The sequence below is a fragment of the Oryzias melastigma genome, linkage group LG19 (genome assembly GCF_002922805.2).
Source record: "Oryzias melastigma strain HK-1 linkage group LG19, ASM292280v2, whole genome shotgun sequence".
Taxonomy (NCBI): domain Eukaryota; kingdom Metazoa; phylum Chordata; class Actinopteri; order Beloniformes; family Adrianichthyidae; genus Oryzias; species Oryzias melastigma.
The window spans coordinates 5,393,452-5,417,427 of NC_050530.1; the positions used below are offsets into that span (position 1 = coordinate 5,393,452).

The window sequence follows — 23,976 nt, forward strand, 5'->3', positions numbered from 1 at the left end:
ATTCCAAGAAGTGATTTATTCCATGTTTATCTTGTAGTTCCTGGGGTGTGATAAATCTTCTATCAATAATTAGGTGCTCTAGTAGTGGCTTGGTTGATTATTTTAATGAGTCAGAAAAAATAAAACATTTTTAAAGTCCAAGAAAAAGTTGATCTGGTTGTTCAGCGAAAACATGCTAAAAACAAATTATCTGAATCATTGATCCATCCATCATCATCATCCATCCATCATCCATCCATCCTCCATCCATCCATCATCATCATCATCATCATCCATCCATCCATCATCATCCATCTACATGTCTGTATATCACCTCATGGTCTGGAGGACAAAGCTGGAGCAGTCTCCATCTCTCACCATCAGTTCCACTCTATGAACAGTGTGATGATGAAGATGATGATGATGGTACCTCAGCATGACGTCATCCTGGAGGAGCCTTCATCATCATCTTCATCATTATCATTCTGCTGCTAATGCTCCTCCATGCTCTCATGCTGTGTCCAGAGCAACTCTACTCTAACTAGGCTAAGATGATGAACTGCCCCACCCCCCTCCCCCCTTCTCCAGCCTGCATTGCTCTTGTTGCTTCCAACAAACTTTCCTGTAGCTCCTAATGAATTGTTGGGAGGAGTAGGAGAAATGGAGAACATGTGTTCAGTTCTGTAGAACACATGGAGCAGCTTGTTCAGCAGGCTGAGAACCACATGACCCAGAAGAGGACATCAACCATCCCAACTCCTTCAACGTCTCAGTCCTCACAGACTCCTCTCTGCTTCCTCCTCTCAGCCTCCTCCTACCTGCCTCCTCCTCTTGTCTGCAGCCTCCTCCTACCTGCCTCCTCCTCTCAGCCTTCTCCTGTCTGCAGCCTCCTCCTACCTGCCTCCTCCTGTCTGCAGCCTCCTCCTCTCATCTGCAGCCTCCTCCTACATGCGTCCTGCTCTCAGCGTCCTCCTGTCTGCAGCCTCCTCCTCTCAGCCTCATCCTGATTGCAGCCTCCTCCTCTCATCCTCCTCTCGTCTGCAGCCTCCTCCTCTCAGCGTCCTCCTCTCTGCAAGCTCCTGCTCTGTGTCCTCCTGTCTGGAGCCTCCTCCTACCTGCAGCCTCCTCCTCTCAGCCACCTCCTGTCTGCAGCCTCCTCCTCTCTGCCTCCTCCTCAAACTACAGCAGTCTGGAGACTCTTTAGTGTTTTTAAGAAACTGTGGAGATGAATTCATGTTTAGAAATGATTCAAAAACTGTTGGATTCTTGTAGGAACGACGACTCAGAACCGTATCCAGTTTAAACCTAAAATCAACAGAATAAAAACTCTAATGAAAATATTATGGGGGGTCTCTGTTCTTCAGCTGCCAAGACGTTTCTGTGAGACGTCGTTTCAGTGAAGCTGCTGTTCGTTTCTTTCATCATCCAGACTGTGGAGAATTGGATTAATGACTGAGGGGGGGTCACATCGTTCTGCAGCTTTGAGTGGCTGATTGATCCGGCGCCGCCTGACATCAGCAGATCCTCTCCCAGAATAACTGGGTCGATGCTCGCCAATAAGGCGGAGCCAAGGAGCAGCTTTGGGTTTCCAGGCTGGTTTAAATGTGATCGTCATCGACGACAAACGGCTGACCGAGGGAGGGTCACGCCAAGGGTTCAAACCCACGAGTCCCTAAAAACTCCCAACCCCAATGCAGACCCGCCCCAGGGTCGGGGTGATGCTGGACGGTTCAGACCAAGCTGTCCTGGGAGGACATACAGTTACACACACATATCTAAATATAAACTGTAACTGTATATTTATGATATATTTAGGTATCTAGTATACGGTTACAGTTTATATTTATACTGTATACACACATATTTAAATACAATATATTACAATCAAACCATCACCTCCACAAAGTCACGGCTTTCCTAGAAAACGTCTTTGAAATAAAAGATTTATTTGAAAAACAGGAAATAGAATGTTGTATTACAACAGTAAAAGTCTTCTTCCTGTTCTACCTTGGTCTGTGGCCTGATAGGTTTGGATCAGAACCTCAGGGTCCGGATGCTGATGATGCTCCATTTCCATGCTAGTATAAATATGATCAAACAAATGCAGCAAAGCAACTGTTGTTCTAAGTAAGCCCCGCCCTAATTCATGACCAGAGGGTGGAGCCAACCCCCCTCTGGTCTGTTTTTGCAAAAAGTTCAATGAAAACAAAACCAGGAGTTTTCATTGGATCCAGAGACGTTTCCTGAAGGAAAACACTTAAAAGGAGATTTTGGGTTCAACCTGTAAGAACGGAAGAAAGTTCTACAGGATCCATCAGCTGGTGGATTCACTGATCCATCGGCTGGTGGGTTCACTGATAATTCAGAGGTCCGTCTGCATGGCGCCGGTTCTGTCCAGCAGCAGTTGCCGCAGCTCGTGCGGCTCTGTGACGGGGAGCGAGCAGGTGAAGTCCTGGCAGACGTAGGCTGTGGCGGCGCCGCCCTGCTGGCTCATGGACATCAGGGCGGGCAGCCGCTGGCACAGGAAGCTTTGTGGATCTTCAACAAACATCAGAACCTGAAAGAACAAAAAGAGCAGTTAGAGGACGACAGCAGGAGATCAACGTCTGCATAACCACAGAGAGATTGTTAATGTTAACAAATGTGAAGAATTGGATTAAATAAAGATTTTTAAAAAGTTCAGTCTGAACAGATCCTTAAAACTTATAAGCATAGAATCTGAAGAGGAAGACTGAACTAAAATCAGAAACATGTTTACAAAGAACTACGTGATGATCAGTTAAACCTGAATGAACCTCAGAGTGATGAAACGTTTCTCTTCATCCAGGAGCTCCACTGCAGCTTCCACAGCAGAAGATATTTTTAGCATCAAATCAGACTCAAACACTCAGACTGTCAGGTTCTGTTGGTCTGCCAGTCAGTCCAGACAGCAGGAAGCAGCGCCGACCCGCAGACCTGCTGCAGGATACCTGTCTCTATGGCAACCAAGCACTGGGACTGGAAGGTCCAGAAGATCTGTCTGGACATGTGATGATCCAGAAGATCCACCTTAACATGTGGTGATCCAGAAGATGAAGGTGATTCCATGACAGATCTCGTTAAGATTTCTTTCAGTGGTGTGTCCTACTGTCTTTAGAGAACAGCACAAACAGGCCCTAAGCCTAGTAGAAAGAGAAGTGGAGGTCATGCTGAACAACTGAGCAGGAAGATAAACGTCAGAGTCTCCTGATCGAGAAACACACGCCTCACAGATCCTCGGCTGAGATTCATTAGACAGAACCGCTAAACACCAGAGTCAACGTCTTCAGTGAAGACTTCAGGATTCTGGCCTTCAGGACAGAGCAGCACAGAAAAATCCAAATCTGAGACGGATAACCAGAGAAAAAGATGAAGTCGAGCAGGAGAACTCAGACGTGGTGCTTCTGTTTCCACACCAACAGCTGGATGTCTGTATACTCACCTAAAGTCAAGGATTAGGTTAGTTTAGTTAGTTAGGTTAGGATTAGATAAGTTGGGGTGACTCGGGGTAACTCCCGGTAACTCTGGGTAACTTGGATAAATCGGGGTGACCTAGGGTAACTGGGGTGACTTGGGGTAACTCGCAATGACTCGGGGTAACTCGAGGTGACTTGGGGTATAATGCGGTAACTCGGGGTAACTTGGAGTGACTCGGGGTAACTCGGGGTGACTTGGGGTAACATGTGGTAACTCGAGGTAACTCGGAGTGACTCGGGGTGACAGATTCAAAACATGAATGATTCATTCATCTGCTCAATGATTTCAACCTGCTGCACATCAGGCTGTCTGTGGATGAGACGCTCTGGGATTCAGAGCGTGTCCATCGGACATCTTATTTGCATGTGTGCATATGCACCAGAAGATGCTGAGGCTTTGGCTGCTGCACTATCAGGACCGCTCTCCCCGGGGGAGGGGGGGCTGCACATCTGCTGCAGGAAGCTGAGATTTTCCTCTGGGAATTCTCCAATCCATGAATCTAGAGTCTCTGCCGGCCAACTGCTGCTGTGAAGACGCCGTCGTCCTCCTGGATTATTATTCCTCTCCATCACAGCAGCTGTCAGAACTCATGTTTAGGTAATGCATTCAAACTGGAATCATCCAGAAAGTCTGAGTAGAGGAGTTCTCCCCAACATTCAATGATTTCATCCCCACATCCTGAGGATCTGCAGCGATTCTGTAGACCGTCCTGCATGTGACAGCAGACAAATAGAGGTCTGCAGACATCTCTGACTGCGGACAGCTCTCTCTCTTTACAGGTTAAAGGTGTAACGGGTCACAGAACTCACGGTTCGGATCGTGTCACAGTTTTAGGGTCAAGGTTCTGATCGTATTTCAGATCAGTAAAAAGTAAAAAAAAAAAAAAACAACAGTAAAAACAACATAAAAGCATAAAATTAATTTTTGGGAAATCTTCAAAACAAATATTTAATATTTTCTCATTGGGTTTTATTTTTTAAAACAAAACAACTTTGAACACAAACAAAATGCTAAAACATGTATTTCCTGATCATATTTACATGTGTTGAGACCAGATCTACAAAAATTGAGAGAACAGAATGTTTAAAATAGTGCTGAAAACACCAAATCTATCAGGACTACTCCTTAAAATGCTGATGTCCAAGTTAACTCGTAAATAAATCAGTTAAAATTAAACTTAAAAATATTTTAGGTATTAATGTTTAATTTAAACTAACTCTGGCAACATTTAAATATTTAAAATAATTGTAAAAGATGGTGCTGCTGCGCCTGTGTTTCCTGCGGATTTATGATCCCTTTGGGTTGCCGTACAATCGTCTCCTCCCTCACGTGGCGGGAGCTTCAAGTTCTCACACTTTTGGAGAACTTTCAAGCTACTTCAGCGCTTGTTAAAACAAAGACGTTTTATATGAATTTGAGGTGAATTCCATTTGATGTGAACGGACAAAAGCCAAATTCCATGACCGGGGTTTGGGCCGCCGAGGCACTCGCCTTCGACTGCCACCCAAACCACAATGCACCGGCCCCTTCAGAGCTCCCCTGCAGGTGGTGGGCCCACTGGGCACTCAGGTGCCGAGGGAGGTTGGTGACATTGAGTCCGAGTGGACCATGTTCTCCACCTCTATTGTCTCTGCTGCTTTCCGGAGCTGCGGCCGCAAGGTCTCTGGTGCCTGTCATGGCGGCAACCCCCGAACCCGGTGGTGGACACCGCGAGTAAGGGATGCCGTCAAGCTGAAGAAGGAGTCCTATCAGGCCTGGCTGGCTTGTGGGACTCCAGAGGCAGCTGACAGGTACCGGCAGCTTAAGCGAGCTGCGGCCCGGGCTGTGTTGGAGGCAAAAACTCGGTCCTTGGTGAGGCCATGGAGAAGGACTATCGGTTGGCCTCAAAGAGATTCTGGCAAACCATCCAGCGCCTCAGGAGGGGAAAGCAGTTTTCTGCAGGCACCGTTTTCAGTGCAGGTGGGGATCTGCTGACCTCAACTGGGGACATTGTCGGGCGGTAGAAGGAATACTTTGAGGATCTCCTCAACCCTGCTGACACGCCTTCCGTTGAGGAAGCAGAGGCTGAGGACACTGGGGTGGAACTGTCCATTATCCAAGCTGAGGTCACTGAGGTAGTCAAAGAGCTCCCCGGTGGCAAGGCTCCGGGGGTGGATGAGGTTTGCCCTGAGTACCTCAAGTCTCTGGATGTTGTGGGAGTGTCTTGGTTGACACGTCTCTGCAGCATTGTGTGGCAGACAGGAACCGTACCTCTGGACTGGCAGACTGGGGTGGTGGTTCCCCTTTTCAAGAAGGGGGACCGGAGGGTGTGTTCCAACTACCGGGGAATCACACTCCTCAGCCTCCCTGGGAAAGTCTATGCCAGGGTACTGGAGAGGAGAGTCCGTCCGATAGTCGAACCTCAGATTCAAGAACAACAGTGCGGTTTCCGTCCTGGTCGTGGAACAGTGGACCAGCTCTACACCCTCTTCAGGGTGCTGGAGGGTTCGTGGGAGTTCGCTCATCCAGTCCATATGTGTTTTGTGGATTTGGAGAAGGCGTTCGACCGCGTTCCCCGTGGTGTCCTGTGGAGGGTGCTCTGGGAGTATGGGGTCCGGGGAGCCTTACTCAGGGCTGTCCGGTCTCTGTACGACCGGAGCAGGAGCTTGGTTCGCATGGCCGGCAGTAAGTCAGACCTGTTCCCGGTGCATGTTGGACTCCGGCAGGGCTGCCCTTTATCACCGGTTCTGTTCATAGTCTTTATGGACAGAATTTCTAGGCGCAGCCAGGGGCCGGAGGGGATCTGGTTTGGGGACCACAGGATTTCATCTCTGCTCGTTGCAGATGATGTTGTTCTGTTGGGTCCATCGAACCGGGACCTCCAGGATGCATTGGAGCAGTTTGCAGCCGAGTGTGAAGCGGCTGGGATGAGGGTCAGCACTGTTAAGTCTGAGGCCATGGTTCTCGACCGGAGAAAGGTAGTTTGCCCTCTCTCGGTGGGTGGAGTGCTCCTGCCTCAGGTGGAGGAGTTTAAATATCTTGGGGTCTTGTTCACGAGTGATGGAAGATTGGAGCTGCATCCGCTGTTAAGCGATTGCTGTACCGGTCCATTGTGGTGAAAAGAGCTGAGCCAGAAAGCAAAGCTCTCAATTTACCGGTCGATCTTCGTTCCAGTACTCACCTATGGTCATGAGCTCTGGGTTGTGACCGAAAGAACGAGATCCCGACTACAAGCGGCTGAAATGAGTTTTCTCCGCAGGGTGGCTGGGCGCTCCCTTAGAGATAGGGTGAGGAGCTCAGTCACCCAGAGAGAGCTCGGAGTAGAGCCGCTTCTCCTCCGCATCTAGAGAAGCCAGTTGAGGTGGCTCGGGCATCTGGTCCGGATGCCTCCTGGACGCCTCCCTGGTGAGGTGTTCTGGGCATGTCCCACTGGGCGGAGGCCCCGGGGAAGACCCAGGACACGCTGGAGAGACTATGTTTCTCGGCTGGCCTGCGAACGCCTCGGGGTCCCCCCAGAGGAGCTGGAGGAAGTGGCTGGGGAGAGGGAAGTCTGGGCATCTTTGCTCAGACTGCTGCCCCCGCGACCCGGTCCCGGATGAAGCGGAAGAAGATGGATGGATGGATGGATGGATGGATGGATGGATGGATGGTGAACGGACAATTGATTTCAATTATGCTAGCCTGAGGTATGTGTGCACGGGGGGTTGGGGTTGGTCTGCGGTACACTCATGTGTCGCATGTGATCCATACGGGTCATGGATTATTAGATTGTTACACCCCTACTGTTGTTCACTTTCGGCTCACCCCTTTCGGGATCGCCGCAGAGTAACAGGACCCACTGTTTCATATCAGTGATTTGGCAGAGTTTTTATGCCGGATGCCCTTCCTGAGGCAACCCTGTATTTGAGCTGCACAGGGACCCAGTTAGGCAGCAGCGTCAAAAGTCTTGCCTAAGAACACAATCTGGATGGAGATCAGTGGACACCCCGGGGATCGAACCCAGGATTCCAGCGTGCCAGCCCTTCACCTAGCCCACTGAGCCACCCAGCTACTACAGATCAATAAACCTCCATCCAAAGAACCTGCCTTGGCCTTGTGAGAATGCTGGAGCCTATCCCAACCTCTGCTGGGGGGAGGGAGGGCTGACCCAGGACCATGACACAACCATGACTAGGAACAGAATCACCAGTGAACCAATGCAGCATGTTTGGTTCACGCGTGACCAGGAGAACACGGAGACTCCACACAAGAAGATCAGTGCGGGGAGTGGAACCAGGACCTGGGATTGGAACCAGCTGGGAGTGGAAACAGGACCTGGGAATGGAGCCACCTGGGATTGGAAGCAGGACCTGGGATTGGAGCCAGCAGGGATTGGAACAGGACCCATGATTGGAACAGGATCTGGGATCTGAACCAGGACCTGGGATTGGAACCAGGACCTGGGATTGGAACCAGCTGGGAGTAGAAACAGGACCTGGGAATGGAGCCAGCTGGGATTGGGAAGCAGGGATTGGAACAGGACCCATGATTGGAACAGGATCTGGGATTGGAACCAGGACCTGGGATTGGAACCAGGACCTGGGATTGGAACCAGCTGGGATTGGAAGCAGGACCTGGGAATGGAGCCAGTTGGGATTGGTAGCAGGACCTGGGATTGGAACCAGGACCTGAGATTGGAAGCAGGACCTGGGAATGGAGCCAGGACCCGGGATTGGAAGCAGGACCTGGGAATGGAGCCAGCTGGGATTGGAACAGAACCCAGGATTGGAAGCAGGACCTGGGAATGAAACCAGGACCTGGGATTGGAAGCAGGACCTGGGATTGGAACCAGGACCCGGGATTGGAAGCAGGACCTGGGAATGGAACCAGGACCCGGGATTGGAAGCAGGACCTGGGACTGGAACCAGGACCTGGGATTGGAAGCAGGACCTGGGATTGGAACCAGCTGGGATTGGAAGCAGGACCTGGGAATGGAGCCAGTTGGGATTGGTAGCAGGACCTGGGATTGGAACCAGGACCTGAGATTGGAAGCAGGACCTGGGAATGGAGCCAGGACCCGGGATTGGAAGCAGGACCTGGGAATGAAGCCAGCTGGGATTGGAAGCAGGACCTGGGAATGGAGCCAGGACCCGGGATTGGAAGCAGGACCTGGGAATGGAACCAGCTGGGATTGGAAGCAGGACCTGGGAATGGAGCCAGTTGGGATTGGTAGCAGGACCTGGGATTGGAACCAGGACCTGAGATTGGAAGCAGGACCTTGGAATGGAGCCAGGACCCGGGATTGGAAGCAGGACCTGGGAATGAAGCCAGCTGGGATTGGAAGCAGGACCTGGGAATGGAGCCAGGACCCGGGATTGGAAGCAGGACCTGGGAATGGAACCAGCTGGGATTGGAAGCAGGACCTGGGAATGGAGCCAGGACCCGGGATTGGAAGCAGGACCTGGGAATGGAACCAGGACCTGGGATTGGAACCAGGACCTGGGATTGGAACCAGCTGGGATTGGAAGCAGGACCCGGGATTGGAACCAGCTGGGATTGGAAGCACGACCTGGGATTGGAACCAGGACCCGGGATTGGAAGCACGACCTGGGATTGGAACCAGGACCCGGGATTGGAAGCAGGACCTGGGAATGGAACCAGGACCCGGGATTGGAAGCAGGACCTGGGACTGGAACCAGGACCTGGGATTGGAACCAGGACCTGGGATTGGAACCAGCTGGGATTGGAAGCAGGACCCGGGATTGGAACCAGCTGGGATTGGAAGCAGGACCTGGGAATGGAGCCAGCTGGGATTGGAAGCACGACCTGGGATTGGAACCAGGACCTGGGATTGGAACCAGCTGGGATTGGAAGCAGGACGTAGGATTTTAGCCAGCTGGGAGTTTAAAATAGTATAATAATAACAATATTAGTTTTTAAAGGTCAGTATTGTCGGATTTTCAAGTTAAATTACTTCTCAGTATAAAAACCATAGAATGAATGTTTCTTAACCAAAAAGGTTCTAAAGTAGATGAAGTGCTGTTCATTTCCAGCTTATCCAGTTTGTGAGCTTTGACCGTCCTTCACTTGCATGGACTGAACACATTTTCTGTATGAAGACCGTCTCCTTCTAAGGAGTCACTGAGGGAAACTTTCTAAAGACGGCGCCACAGGTAAACATCAGGTAACAGCCAAGAAAGAGGAGAGGGTGGAGCTTCTCTCAGGAAACCCCGCAGGTTCACTCTAATCCCTGTAGATGGAGTTAGATAACTCCTCTCGTCACATTCCTCCCAGCCTCCAGACTCATCGTGGCCCTCAAACCAACCCAAACATTTCTGATCTGTTAGAAACCATCACTACAGTTCTGGTTCTGGTTGGTGACAAACTTCCCGCCTGCAGAGATTTCCGTGAGAAAGCAGCAGAAGCAGAGCTCAGCCGTGACCTTTAAAGAGCCCCCAGCCCCCCCAGCAGACCGGTCGGACATGAACCCCCCGTCCCCCAGCAGAGAGGAGTCCTTACCTTGAACGGCAGGAAGGTGGAGTGAACGGCAGCGAGCAGAGCCGCTGTGTCTGCGGCGTCCTGCTGACCACAGACCACAATCTGCAGGAGAGAACATGGGGTCAGAGGTCAAACTAGGGTTTGAGAAGATTCCAATCATACGTGCACTGTTCCCTGTGACTCCAAATAAATATTGAGAGAAATATTGAAGAGTTACAAAATTATTTTTTTAAAGAAGGACAAATATTATGGACAGAAGATCTGTGGTTCCATGGATGACAGTAAACGATTGTGGAAAGAGTTACAAGAACTGATGTGATAAAAAAAAAAAACTTTAAATTTGAATATTAAAGCTGATGGTGTTACCATCAGTAAACCATTTGACATTGTCAATCATTTGACTTCTTCGTTAGTGAAGTTGGAGAGCTGGGATCCTGTATGACCACAAAAATATAAATTCCCCTTATCAAAATATTCCATTGATTATGGAAAATAAAAGCTGCTGTTTGGTGTTGGATATTGTTAGAGAGAATAATGTACAAAAGTTGATTCTCTGAGTACCTGATGGTAAAACAGCAAGAATTGATTCCACTGATGGTAGAAACTTTGAAATATTGCAAATGTTTTAGAGAAACTCATATGTCATATTTTGAACAAAGCACTGATCAGTGGAGTGTTTCCTGAACAATGGAAACAATCTAAGATTATATCCCTAATTAAGGATAAGAGGTCAGAGTTTACTGCTTCAAGATGCAGAGCAGTCCATGTTCCCCTTGTTTTTAGTCAAATATTTCAAAGGTTAATATTGGATCAAATGCTACATTATGGGATCAACAATGATCTGTTTACAGTGCACAGCAGTTGTTTGGGTCCACTTTTATTTTCTGTTAGTGCATCTGCTACTGTCCCAGATCTTAATACAATCCTACAGGATCAACTTAATTTAAACACCAATTAGATAAAGTTGAATAAATTGCTTCTTAATACATCCATAACAAAACATATTTTCACTACAACATATTTGTTGAATGCACCCTGTTACCCGGCTGAGTGTTGACAATAGTTAGGTTGAACAAGTGACTCAAATGAAGCTCTTGGGCATCAAGTTGGATCATCGGCTCTCAAGGACAGATTGGGTTAATCATATAGTATCCAAGTTGGGCAGAAGTATCCCCTTGGGTTGAAGGTGTGCACAATGTTGTCCACCTTCATGAGGACAGTTGTAGTCTCTGGAGTGTTGCCCGCCGCCCGGTCATTTGGTCCAGTGCTGCACAGGGACATTTAATAAATTACAACTGGCCAAAAATGGAGCAGCCAGAGTGGCTTTTGGACCAATGTGGATGAAATGCACATTTCTTTAGGTTGGTTGAAGGTAAAAGACAAACTACAACTTAGTTGTCAATGCTTAATGCAATCTTTAAAAAATCCCATCCATTTTTGGTAAAGAATATTATTATATATTATATTACTAATGTACAGTGGGAATGCCGTCAATATCAAACTGGTCAGGTTGTAACATGAGAATAACAGTTCTACGAAATCTTCTGGGAGGATAAGGGTTATCAATAACAAATATCATTTCAAAAAGACTTTAAACTAACATACATGAACCACTTACAATAACTGTAACAAATTGTATCTTCTGGTTATATGTCTATGATGAATGCAAAAATGAATTTGCTATTTCCCTATTTTAACATGTTTAGCTTTTAATGTAAATATTATAAATGGGTTTGTAAATTTTTTGTGTATTTTCTGCTTATGGACAACAGGAAGATTAGTGACCACTTTGTGTAAGCTAATGGGGTTCCAAATAAACAAATCAAATCTAGACCATCAGGTCTGGATCATCATCAGATCTGGACCATCATCAGATCTGGACCATCATCAGATCTAGACCATCATCAGATCTGGACCATCATCAGGTCTACATCATCATCAGATCTGGACCATCATCAGATCTGGACCATCATCAGGTCTAGACCAGGGGTGTCAAACAGACGGCCCGCGGGCCATATCCGGCCTGCTAGATGGTTTTATCCAGCCCAGTTATGAAGAAAAATAAAAAATAAAAAAAGCACGTTTCTAGCCCATTCCTGTGGCGAGTTCTGGTTCTTTAAAAAAATGACCACAACACACTATTCCACCACTAGGGGGAGCAAGGACAGCTCAAGAGATCAAGAAATAAACACGATGAAGGCCAAACCATGCCGAGTTTGGGAGAGAAAGGGAGGTTAACGCCAAAATGTTTGCAAGTTTAACCCTCTGGGACCTGGGGACTTCTCTGTGTACACAAACAGCATCTCCTGCGACACAGAAGGCCTGACCCTCCTGAAGTATGCAGATGACATGACCCTTGTAGCACATGTGACAGACTCTCATGCCCTGGAAAAACACCAACAGCAGGTCAACGCTCTGGTCTGCATCTTCACGCAGAACTCCCTGGAACTGAACATCTCCAAGACAAAGGAGCTGTGCTGTAGAGCCAGAGGGCAGAACAGCCCAGAGGACCTTTTCCAACCCCTCACGATCCAGGGCCAGCAGGTGGAGCAGGTAGACTCTTAAAAATACCTGGAGACAATAATGGACTGCAGCCTGTCTGTCAGACATCATATGGATTCCATTTTTTAAAAAGCACAGCAACGCCTCCACCTTTTGAGGAAATTAAGATTTTTTAACATTATTAAGGACATTTTATCCATGGTGTACATTTCACTGGTGGAGTCCATCCTCACATTCAACATCGCTTCCTGGCTCAACTTTCTCACTCTTAAACAAAAAAACACTCTAAAATAATCAATCAGGCCTCCAAAATCACTCAAACACCACAATCTCCTCTCAGTGACCTGTACAGGCGAGCAGTGATGAGGAAAGCCACCTCCATCACTGTGGACACTGCCCACCCTCTCATCACTCTTTCTCCTTGTTACCATCAGGCAGGAGATACAGAACACTGTGGGCCAGGTCAAACTTCTACAAAAAATCCTTTATCTCCAATGTAGTCACTCTGCTTAACTTTCAGTAGCACTTAAATTGTATGTATGTGGATGGTGCATTCTGTGATTTTTAGGATCTCTATGACTTCTGATTTAATAAATTATTTTTTCCCTTTTTAGCTTTTTTAACTTTTATCAACTGAACTCAATTTTAATGTGTTCTGCCGTGTTGAAAGATGAACTTCTGTTCATTGAACAGACAAGACAGTCTATCTAAAACTCAGTTTTTGTTTACTTTTGAATTTACCTCTGTATTTTCAATTTAACATGCATATCATTTAATAAGCACAACCTCTCCTATGTGACACTGCCTTTATTTAGTCACTTTTCCATGTTCTATTCACACACTAGACATAAAATTATGCAAAAACAGAAAATTCCGTCTAGAAAAATGGGATTTATTTTGATGTGAAAGCCCCAAAAATATTTAACAAACTGTTTTTACAACATAGAATTAAAGTTTCTGATGTAATTTTATAAAAACTACTAGAATAAATTTAGTCAACAAACTAATCAACACATTTTATATATGCTGGCCACATATACAAATAGTTTGTGTTGGTAGAGGAACATCACAGACCTCTCAGCTCCATGATAGAATAGAATAGAATAGAATAGAATAGAATAGAATAGAATAGAATAGAATAGAATAGAATAGCCTTATTTCTATAGCACTTTTCGCAGAAAGGATCACAAAGTGCTTCAAAGCACGAGCACAAAAATCAAATCAAAACACAGAGAAGTAATAACACCAACAGTATAACAACAAAAACGAAGTAAAACATAATAAAACATAGTAAAACAATCACTAAAATCTATCAAAAACTCTCCTGAATAAAAACGTCTTGACCGGGGATTTAAAACACTCAGCGGTGTCGATCTGACGCTTGGACAGCTTGGAAGAAGACCTCTCCTCTGGTCTTAATGCGGGTTTTTGGGATGCTTAATAGATTTTGGTTGGAAGACCACAAGGATCGGGCCGAAGAGTACGGGGTAAAAAGGTCAGAGATATATATGCTGGAGCTTGACCGAGCAAGGCTCTAAAAACTAAAAGTCAAATTTTAAAATGAATTCGGAATTGAATGGGTAACCAATGTAAAGCAGACAGTAGAGGAGTGATGTGTGTCCGTTTTCTGGTTCCAGTTAAAAGCATTGCTTCAGAGTTTTGGACGAGCTGAAGTCGGTTTAGCGAACGTTTGTTAAAACAGGTAAAAAGGGAGTTACAGTAACCTGAACGAGAAGAAATAAAAGCGTGAATAATCATTTCTAGGTCTGATCGAGAAAAGCAGCCCAGTCTCAGTAAAATGCGTACATATTCCACGATTTGGGAAATACCGTGTATAATATACACCAAAACCGGTTTTTGCGTGCATATAATACGCGCGGTCCTAAACGTGTTAAATGTGTTTTCCACGTTTGACACGTCCCCTGGTGGAGGCGTGAGCATCACAGACAGCCCCACAAACGAACAATTTGCTTTTCTAACCCTAACCATAACCGTAATCCTAACCTTAACCAGGAACGACGTCATTTAGAAAAGAGCCGGAGGATTTCTGACCACGTGATCAAAACGAAACCTATAAAGTCGTGTATATTGTACGCCGGAGCAACCTATTCTCTACCATTGCGTATCATATGCACGCAAAAAGCGTGTTTGGCATATATTATACACGGTATTTCAGAGTGCAAAGTCGTGGCATATGTACGCATTTTACTGAGAGTGGGTTGGAGAAAAGATACTTTTTAATTTTGCCAAAATGATGTGACGTTTCATATGTTGTCATACAGACAGAACTTCAGTCTGCCTGTGTGGCTTCAGCTTCCAGGCAGCCCAAAAAATAAGAATTTCTCTCCTCAGAGCACTGCTGTCCATTTGAGGTTTTTCCTGGAATTCTTTTTTTTTTTCCCATAATCTTTCCTTGTTGTGTTATGTTTCTGGTCCAGCCCACTTCAGATCAGATGGGTTGAATGTGGCCCCCAAACCAAAATCAGTTTGACACCCCTGGTCTAGACCGTCATCAGGTCTAGACTACCATCTAGACCACATGATGACAGGACCTCTAACCTGCACCCCCTCATCGGTTTTTGGCCACACCTGTGTACCTGTGTGAGCGTCTGGTGATGGGCCATCAGAGCCCGGACCATCTCTGGTAAGGAAACGGGGACTTGGGTCAGCTGCTTGGAAAAGGCGGCCAGCAGGTTCTGGGAGGTCTGGGTCTGGTCCTGTCCGGTGAGGCTGCTCAGTCGCAGAAGGTTGGAAGCTGAAACCGAGTTAGCGCTGGGCTCTGCTCCATCCTGACCTGAACACAAATGAGTGTTAATCCTGTTCAGGAGGAAAATCCAGGAGAACAGAGAGACAGGACACTATCAGGTCCAGTATGCTGCTATGGGTCAAACCCTCTTTTGTCTTCAGGTAGACTGTGGCGTTGGAACCATCATAAGCTGGTTCTGAGGGGTCCAAAGTGGGCCAAGAAAATACAACCTACCTCAGGGATCAGGGATAGGAGGATCCCTGATCATTTACAGATTTCTGATGAACTGAGAAATATTTTAGGATCAAAGCGTCAGTCCAACAGTTTGAAAAGACAAACTATGGATCACACTTCCTAATGTGGATCACTCTGAAGATCTAGAACGAGAACCAACATTTGACCATCGCCTGGCGCCGCCTCAGAGAGAACAGGAATATACTGTCCATCAAGCTCATTTTGACAGGTGACCTTTGACCCTACACCATCCCTCAAACTCATTTGATAGGTGACAGATGGCTTTCTATACATTTGATGTATAGAATGTGTAGGGTCAAAGGTCACCTGTCAAATAAGCTTGATGGATGCTGTAGGGTCAAAGGTCACCTGTCAAATGAGCTTGATGGATGGTGTTTTCCTGCTCTCTCTCGCCTCTCACCCTCTTTCAGCTGCAGCAGCACCGACTCGTCCTGTGGATGGCTGCAGAAGTAGCCCCCTCCCTGCTCGTCCAGGAACATGGCGTCCTGCCGCAGCTGCAGCTCCTCCGCCCAGACCAGCCACTCCGTCTGCAGCGTGGCCTCGTACAGGTCCAGAAGGCCAGCGATGACGAAGGCGTAGTCGTCCAGGAAGCCTTTGATGGGAGGAGATCTGGAGGAGAGGACGGTACAGTCAGCTGGACTGAAGCTGTCGTAAACAAACCTCACTGCTACGAAGATGACACGTCATGACATCAGCGAGGTACTGGAGGACATCTGGAAGGTTGATCCACCAGTGGACTGACGAGTTCAGTTTCTGAATGGACTTTAGAGAAAACCATGTTTTCTTTGGCCTGCTGTCTCACAGAGTCATCTGCCTACAGGAGAACAAAGACGTTCTTTTCATAAGGAAACTGGACAGTTATGCAGACGACATTTAGAACCAATAGGAATTCTTCGTCTTCATTTATCCCTCCAAACGGAGAGTGATGAAAAAATCTCATATTTCAGTTGTCACTTTCGTTTGATGATGTCCTCCATAATCTCCGCTTCGCTAGCGTTAGCGCGGAGCTTCCAGCGTTCAAATATACATAACAACAGTGGTTTTATAACTTTAAAAAGATCATGCTACAACAAAGAGTCATTCCTTACATTCAAATGTAAACTTCTGCGGTTCAGAGAACACCCACGTGAAAAAAAAGCGCTTCTCAGTGCAACGTGGTTTAGCCTCGTGATGGAGGACTTTATATCCCTCCACTTGGAGGGTCGGATTTAAAAAACAATTTTCCCAGAAACACACTTGGACTCAAACTGCCTTTTCAAATGGAGGGGAAGGGAGAAGGGAAGAAATGGGATTGGGCCTCAGAATTCTACAAACATGTCTATGAGATGAACGACCTCCTCCCTGTACGTAAAGTCCAGAAGGAACTATAATCCGTCAGAATTCTACAGGATCTTACAGAGAGAAGTAGGACGTGGTAGCACCACAGCTCAGAGGCTCCAGACAGTTCCAATGGAAACGATAATCCCAACATTTTTCCTGGATTTACTGGGAGCAGCTCTAGACTTCCAAACTCCCAGCAGCAGAAACTCAGCTGATGACTCTGCATCATACAGGGAGGGGGACGGTAGCCTGCCTACTGTCCTTTGAAGAGACATCCTCAAAACAGAGCTGCTGAGAAGCTGCTGCTCCTTTTGAGTCCTTAAAGGTCTTGAGAAGAGGTTTCTGGACTCCATTAGACCTCTGTCTAACTAGCAGCAAGATGCCTTCCCTTTCCACAAAGGATTACCAAGACCTTCTGGAGAAGATCACAGCGCTGGAAACTAAGGTTCGCCACATAGAAGTGAACGTGGAGGTAAATGGACTCTATGGAAACAACACAACTTTGCCATTACCTCATCTGAGCAGAGAAGAGAAAGCTAACACGCAGCTAAATGGCACAGATTCTGCGGAAAGAAAGACAACATCTGTGGACAATAACAAACAATCGAAAGATAATCCTCCCTGGAACCATCTTGGAGCAAAGCCAAAGAATAAGTCCAACAGCTGGAGAATTGGAGGACATGGGAGGACCGACCCCCCACAGAGAGCTGAAGCCTCTGAGGCTGAATGGCCCTCTCTTCCTACGAGACAGAGGACCTCATCTACTCCCGTACACCGGAGGAAAGAAGGAAAGAAGCCAAGCATGAACGGAGCGGTGACCCTGCAAAACAGATCTGCTCCACTGTCGGATGACCCCGGATTACCCGACGACCATCCACTGGAAAGCAGCACGAGGAGGACCTGTAACCCATCAGAAGGTAAACGGCCAGAAAGAAAGCTGAAGGCTCGGCCTGAGACTCTGATTGTGTGTGATTCCACTGTGAAAGATGTTCAGTGGTTCTGCAGCAGGAACACTAAAGTCCTGTGTTTTCCAAACGATATGATCAGTGACATGAAGGAGAGAATACTGCAAACTGTGGCAAAGTATCCATCAGTACAAAACATTGTACTACACACAGGGTCAAATGATGTGTCCAAGCAAAAATCTGAAGTTTTAAAGCAAGACTTCACTGGACTGATAAGAACTGTGAGCTCCATGAATGCAGCTGTCTTTATCAGCGGTCCCATTCCAACTGTTCGAGGAGGAGAAGAGCGATTCAGCAGGCTGTTGGCACTGAACAGGTGGCTTTCTACGACATGTGGTGAAACAGGAATTCATTTCATCAACAACTTTCACATTTTCTGGGAACGCAAACATCTTTTTAAAGAAAATGGATTCAGTTTAAACAAATCAGGAGTTAAACTGTTCTCCTCCAATCTCTTCTACTCCCTGCGTCATGCCAAGACTAAGATTAATTTATCTCAGTGTCAAGGCCAGACACAGACTGGATCCACACAAGGAACGGAGCTTCCCCCACTGGAGGAAAACATCAGAAACGGGAAACCTGCCTCCGAACACCGGAAGAGGAAAAACAACGAGGAAGATGGACCCTCCCAAACACCACCAAACCAACAAACTCCTGAGGGTTCCCCCTCCCCCTCTTCACCCTCTTCACCCTCTTCACCCCACCTGAAATTCACTGAGCAGATGATGGAGCGAGTCGGGATTGGGCTTCGATCTACCCCTCTGGCCAATCCATTTTTGTCACCCATAACTCTGTCACCAGAACGTTCGAAGGGTCGACGTAAAGCCCCACCCTCTCCTGTACAACATCATATCCTGTCCCTGCAGTCAGATGTTTGATGTGTTGAGGGTCCAGGCTGTGGATATACCAACAGTCATGATGTTCTCCAGAAAAACCTGGGACCCTGTTCTCTAGAAACACACACTGTTTCTGTACTTGTCACTAACAGGAGGAATGTAATCTGCCCAAAACGCAAACAAAGGACTTTAAAAGAGGTAAACATTTCCTCTGCGCATTTCCAGAAACAGAAGGTAAATGAAAATATTATTACTCCTAGACCTCTCAAGTTAGCACTTTTAAATGTCAGGTCTTTGGCAGGAAAAACATTTTTAATTAATGATTTTATCACTGAGAACAAAGTTGATTTTATGTTTTTAGTTGAAACCTGGTTAGATGAGAATAGCAGGGGTGCAGTTCTCACAGAGTCAGCTCCTCCCAATTATGGTGTTATCAGTGAGGAAAGAACAAGCAGAAAGGGCGGGGGGGTTGCAGTTTTGTTCAATGAAATGTTTCAGTGTAAAAAGTTATCTTTTGGAAACTTTCCATGTTTTGAATATGTAGCCCTACAGCTGAAGGCCTCACTCAAAACCATATTTATAAATATCTATCGCCCCCCTGGATACTGTCCAGAATTTAACCTTGAGTTTAGTGAACTGCTGTCTATAATTTGTCTTGATTTTGACTGTATAATCATGGCTGGAGATTTTAACATCCATTATGGAAATCTTGAGAACAAAGGGACTAAGGACCTGATAAACACTCTGGACAATTTCGGGTTGACTCAACATGTAACAGAGCCCACACACAACAGAGGGAATATTCTTGATTTATTGATTTCCAAAGGTCTGAACATCTCTAAGGTTACTGTATGTGATTTAGGTCTGTCTGATCACTGCTGTGTTTTCTGTGAGAGCACAATTCCAGTACACACAAATGTTTTGAGGGAGGAGATCACAAAACGGTATATAACTGAAAATACTAGTGAGATGTTCAATCAGATTTTCTCTCTGACTCCTCCCCTCTCAGGGGATTCAGTCAATGAACTTGTTAATAACTTTAATTCCAACATGTCAAATATCATGGATAGTATTGCTCCTAGTAAGGTGAAGGTGATCTCTGGTAGGAAAAAATCTCCATGGAGAAATTCCATTCTGGTAAAGAACGGAAAAAGAGAATGTCGGAAATCTGAACGCAGATGGAGAAAATCTAAACTACAGGTAGATTATGACATCTATAAAGAGAAACTTCACTTATATAATTTACAACTGAGCAATGCAAGGAAGTCCTATTTTTCTGAAATTATTACCAAAAACTCCCATAATGCTCGGGCCTTATTTAATATAGTCGACAGGTTGACAAAACCCCCTGTGTCAGTGGCACCAGAACTTTACTCCACCAAAGCCTGTAATGACTTTGCCAAATTCTTCAGGGACAAAATCAAAAACATTAGACAAACAATTGTTTCACCAACTACAAGTTCAGGATATGAACCCTATCCACTAGAAACCAGTATAAACCCAATGGCTCAGTTTCAACCCATAAACAGTAAAGAACTGCAGGACATTCTATGTCAACTGAACTCCTCCTCCTGCTGTCTGGATATTCTACCCACAAGCTTTTTCAAAAAAGTTTCAAAGATCCTGGAACCAGCCCTGCTCCAGATTGTCAACTTGTCATTAACATCTGGTGTTTTCCCAGAACCACTGAAAACAGCTGTAATCAAACCTCTCCTAAAAAAGGACAGTCTAGACAAAACTCAAATGAACAACTACAGACCGATATCAAACCTGCCATTTTTAAGTAAGATCATTGAAAAAGCTGTTTTCCATCAGTTAAATGAATTCCTAATAAATAACAACTGCTATGATGTCTTCCAGTCCGGCTTCAGACAGAACCACAGCACTGAAACGGCTCTGACCAAAGTGACTAATGACATACGTTTGAATACAGACAGTGGAAATATGTCAGTGCTAGTTTTACTGGATCTCAGTGCTGCGTTTGATACAGTCGACCACGCAATACTACTCAGACGACTGGAAAACTGGGTGGGTCTCACTGGGCCAGTACTAAACTGGTTCAAAACGTACTTAGAAAACAGGAAATATTTTGTGTCAATTGGTAACTTCACCTCTGAGCCAATAGAAATTACATGTGGAGTGCCCCAAGGCTCCATCCTGGGACCACTTCTATTTAACATCTACATGCTCCCACTGGCCCATGTTATAAAGAACAACAACATTAGTTACCATAGCTATGCAGATGACACACAGATATATATTAGACTGACACCAGGAGACCGAGGCCCTGTACAGGCTCTTGGTAAATGCATTGAGGACATTAATGACTGGATGTGTCACAACTTACTTCAATTAAACAAAAACAAAACTGAGGTTATTGTCTTTGGGGCTAAAGAAAAAAGGTTAGACGTCACTACAGAGCTTCAATCTATTCAACTAAAAACTACCAACCAGGCCAGAAACTTGGGTGTAGTGATAGACACAGACCTAAATTTTGATAAACACATTAAGGCAGTCACTAAATCAGCCTATTATCATCTCAAAAATATCTCAAGGATTAAAGATCTGATGTCTAAGCAGGACCTGGAGAAACTAGTGCATGCTTTCATCTTTAGTCGACTTGATTACTGTAACAGTGTTTTTACAGGACTACCAAAAAAATCCATCAGGAAACTGCAGCTTATTCAGAACTCTGCTGCTCGGGTTCTCACAAGGACCAAGAAAGCTGCATTCAGCTTCTATGCACCACAGATCTGGAATAGATTTCCAGAAAACCTTAGATCAGCTGAAACACTCAGTGTATTTAAATCCAGGTAAAAGACTCACCTGTTCTCAGTTGCATTTGATTAATATGTATTCGAAAGTTTACGTCCGCACTGTTTATCTATGCTTGACTCATGTGCTTTAAAAGTTTCAGTGAATGAATGAATGAAATGGTTCATTTCAAGCAATCAGATAATAATACATGACATAACATATCACTTAATGAATCACAACTAAATCTTTGAAAGGGAGTGGAAGGAAGTGAATTTTATATAATCCCACCCCGACTCGACCATTTTCTCTACATAAATTATCAACATCCGGTTCAGGACTTAATATCAAATATTAATAAATTCAGGCTATTAAGGATCATTAATATAATTGATGTAAATTTCAAAGCATCCACGACAAATCATTTATATTAATCAGTAACAATAATCTAATATTCTCATTGAAAACAGAGACTTTGTACAGATTGTATTCAAAGAATTATGATAATACAAAAAGTAACATCCATCCATCCATCTTCTTGACCGCTTCTTCCCTTTTGGGGTCGCGGGGTGCTGGAGCCTATCCCGGCTACTGATGGGCGAAGGCGGGGTACACCCTGGACAGGTCTCCAGTCTGTCTCAGGGCCTCAATCACACACACATCCACTCTCACATTCACATCTAGGGGCAATTTAGAGTCACCAATGAACCTATGAAGCATGTTTGTGGACGGTGGGAGGAAGCCGGAGTCCCCGGTGAAAACCCACGCATGCACGGGGAGAACATGCAAACTCCACACAGAAAGGTCCCAGCCGGGAGTCGAACCGGGGCCTTCTCGCTGTGAGGCAAGAGCGCTAACCACTGCGCCACCGTGCAGCCCCAAAAAAAGTAATAATTAAATGATTTTCATTTGCTAATGCAGTAAAAATCTAAATATTCTCATTAAAAAAGACAATTAGTGCAGATTGTATTCATCAAAGAATGATTATAATACACAAAAAATTATTTCAAGGGAAATATGCTCGAGTTCTGCAGCCCAGAGTCGGGTCAGAGTTCAGATCCAGCGGTTTGTTGAGTTCACATTTCACATTTTGTTTCAATTAAAGGTTCAGACATGCATAATCCCACAGTTCTCAAAGTCCTTCATGGATTTTATTCCCAGAGGCTTCGTCTGGTTCGGTGGTCCGAGTGGTTTCACTAAGATTCTGGAGTTCTGAATCCACGTGCTGTGGATCTGTTTCCTCGTAGGATTCTCGCGTGCTTCACCAGATCAGCGTGATATTTGGATGAATGATCATTAAGAAAGAACGTAGAACCCTTCAGGTGTTCTCATTGTTTCATCAGAGCTATCTTGTCCTTTCGATTCACAAACCTGATCAGGATCGCTGGTTTATCCGTATTCCTTCTCCGAGGAAACGGATGACAGACCTCAACAGTGTTTAGGTCCAAGGAAATCCCTTTAGACCCAAGAAATTCTCCAACTTGATCCTCTACGGTCGGGTTAGCATCCGTCACAGGTCTGTTAGCATCCATGCTAGTGCTGGTAGCACCAGGCCGCAGAGAATCCCATTATTCATCCGTGCTTGTTGATCCATGTCATGCATCCTCCTCTCCAGGAGATCTTGGCGATTATCTCGTTGTTCGTTACGTTCCTGTTCTTGACGGAAATCTTCCATGTGTTGTAGCAGCGGGGATAGCTTAGCATCATGCCGAAGGACAGGGGTTACCTTAGCCTGAATGTCCGCGAGAGCAATTTTGAGTTCTGTCAGATCGGCTTCAAAGTTTTTCTTTGGTGTCATGTTCAACTCTCCTCGTTGGGGTAGTTGTTGCTGCAGCTCGGTGATTAAAGTCTTTAAAAACTTTTAAAAACTTTAGAAGCCGAAGAGTTGAGGACAGCTGGAGACACACGTCTGCTCATGACCCGGAACTGGAAGTTCTGGATGTTTAGTGTTTCAGCGACAGATGTTAAAGGGTGAGGGGAAGTGAGGAGATGTTTCCACTAAACTCCACCCTCATGAAGCCTAAAAGTCTGTCCAGTCCTCTGATATACAGACTGTCAGTACAGATGTCCGCCGTCGGCGTGGTGTCAGAACTCCAGCAGCGGTTCAGCCTAACGGGTCCATAATGGCTTTCTGATAGACCGGTTCCTCACGACTGAGCACGCTCAGTAGCGACTGAACCCGACGCTGCACACAAACAGCAGTGACCTTCTTGATGGAGATTAATGTGACGGCGTTTCTGTCTGACAGGAAGTATCTATAACTCCACGCCACCGCTGTGCTGCAGCGGCACGCTCACCAGGAAACCAGCTGCAAAACCGATGGCTTCCAGTCTCCCATTAACCCAGTTAGTTCCAGTCCTCATCGGTGTGTTGGTGAATGATGGCGCTGTGGAAAGTGTCCGGGTAAGCGTTTTCAGTGATGGCAGCGTGGACAGTAATGGAGGAGCTCGGCGCCGTGGAACCAGGCCAGAGGAGGTGTTCAGGAGCAGTTGGCGAGCTCTTCATCATGAACGCCGCGGCTTTTGGCACTTTTGCTGCTGATCATTTCACACTAACTCATTCACAGTATCTAGGACACTGGAGTAGCTGACCGAACCGGGGTGGAGGAAGAGGAGGGAGAGGAGGAAGAGGGGGGTGAGGAGGAAGAGGAGGAAGAGAAGGAAGGGGT

At 46.0% G+C, this 23,976-nt stretch overlaps 1 protein-coding gene across 4 annotated transcripts in view; it reads right to left on the bottom strand.

Annotated features, from left to right (window-relative positions):
• Nucleotides 1-1,892: 1,892 nt before the first annotated feature.
• The window catches only part of spata20 (spermatogenesis associated 20), a 36,799-nt gene continuing 14,715 nt past the window's right edge, over nt 1,893-23,976 (bottom strand). For 3 of the 4 annotated variants that reach the window (XM_024264486.2, XM_024264487.2, XM_024264485.2), the window contains exons 13-16: nt 15,834-16,042; nt 15,030-15,226; nt 9,952-10,032; nt 1,893-2,536 (exon numbers count right to left, since the gene is read on the bottom strand). In XM_024264486.2, coding sequence (XP_024120254.1) covers nt 2,342-2,536; nt 9,952-10,032; nt 15,030-15,226; nt 15,834-16,042 — 682 coding nt within the window. In that variant the 3' untranslated portion in view covers nt 1,893-2,341. Of the gene's footprint in view, nt 2,537-9,951; nt 10,033-15,021; nt 15,227-15,833; nt 16,043-23,976 lie in introns of all 4 variants that reach the window. The other variant, XM_024264488.2, reaches the window with a different exon arrangement.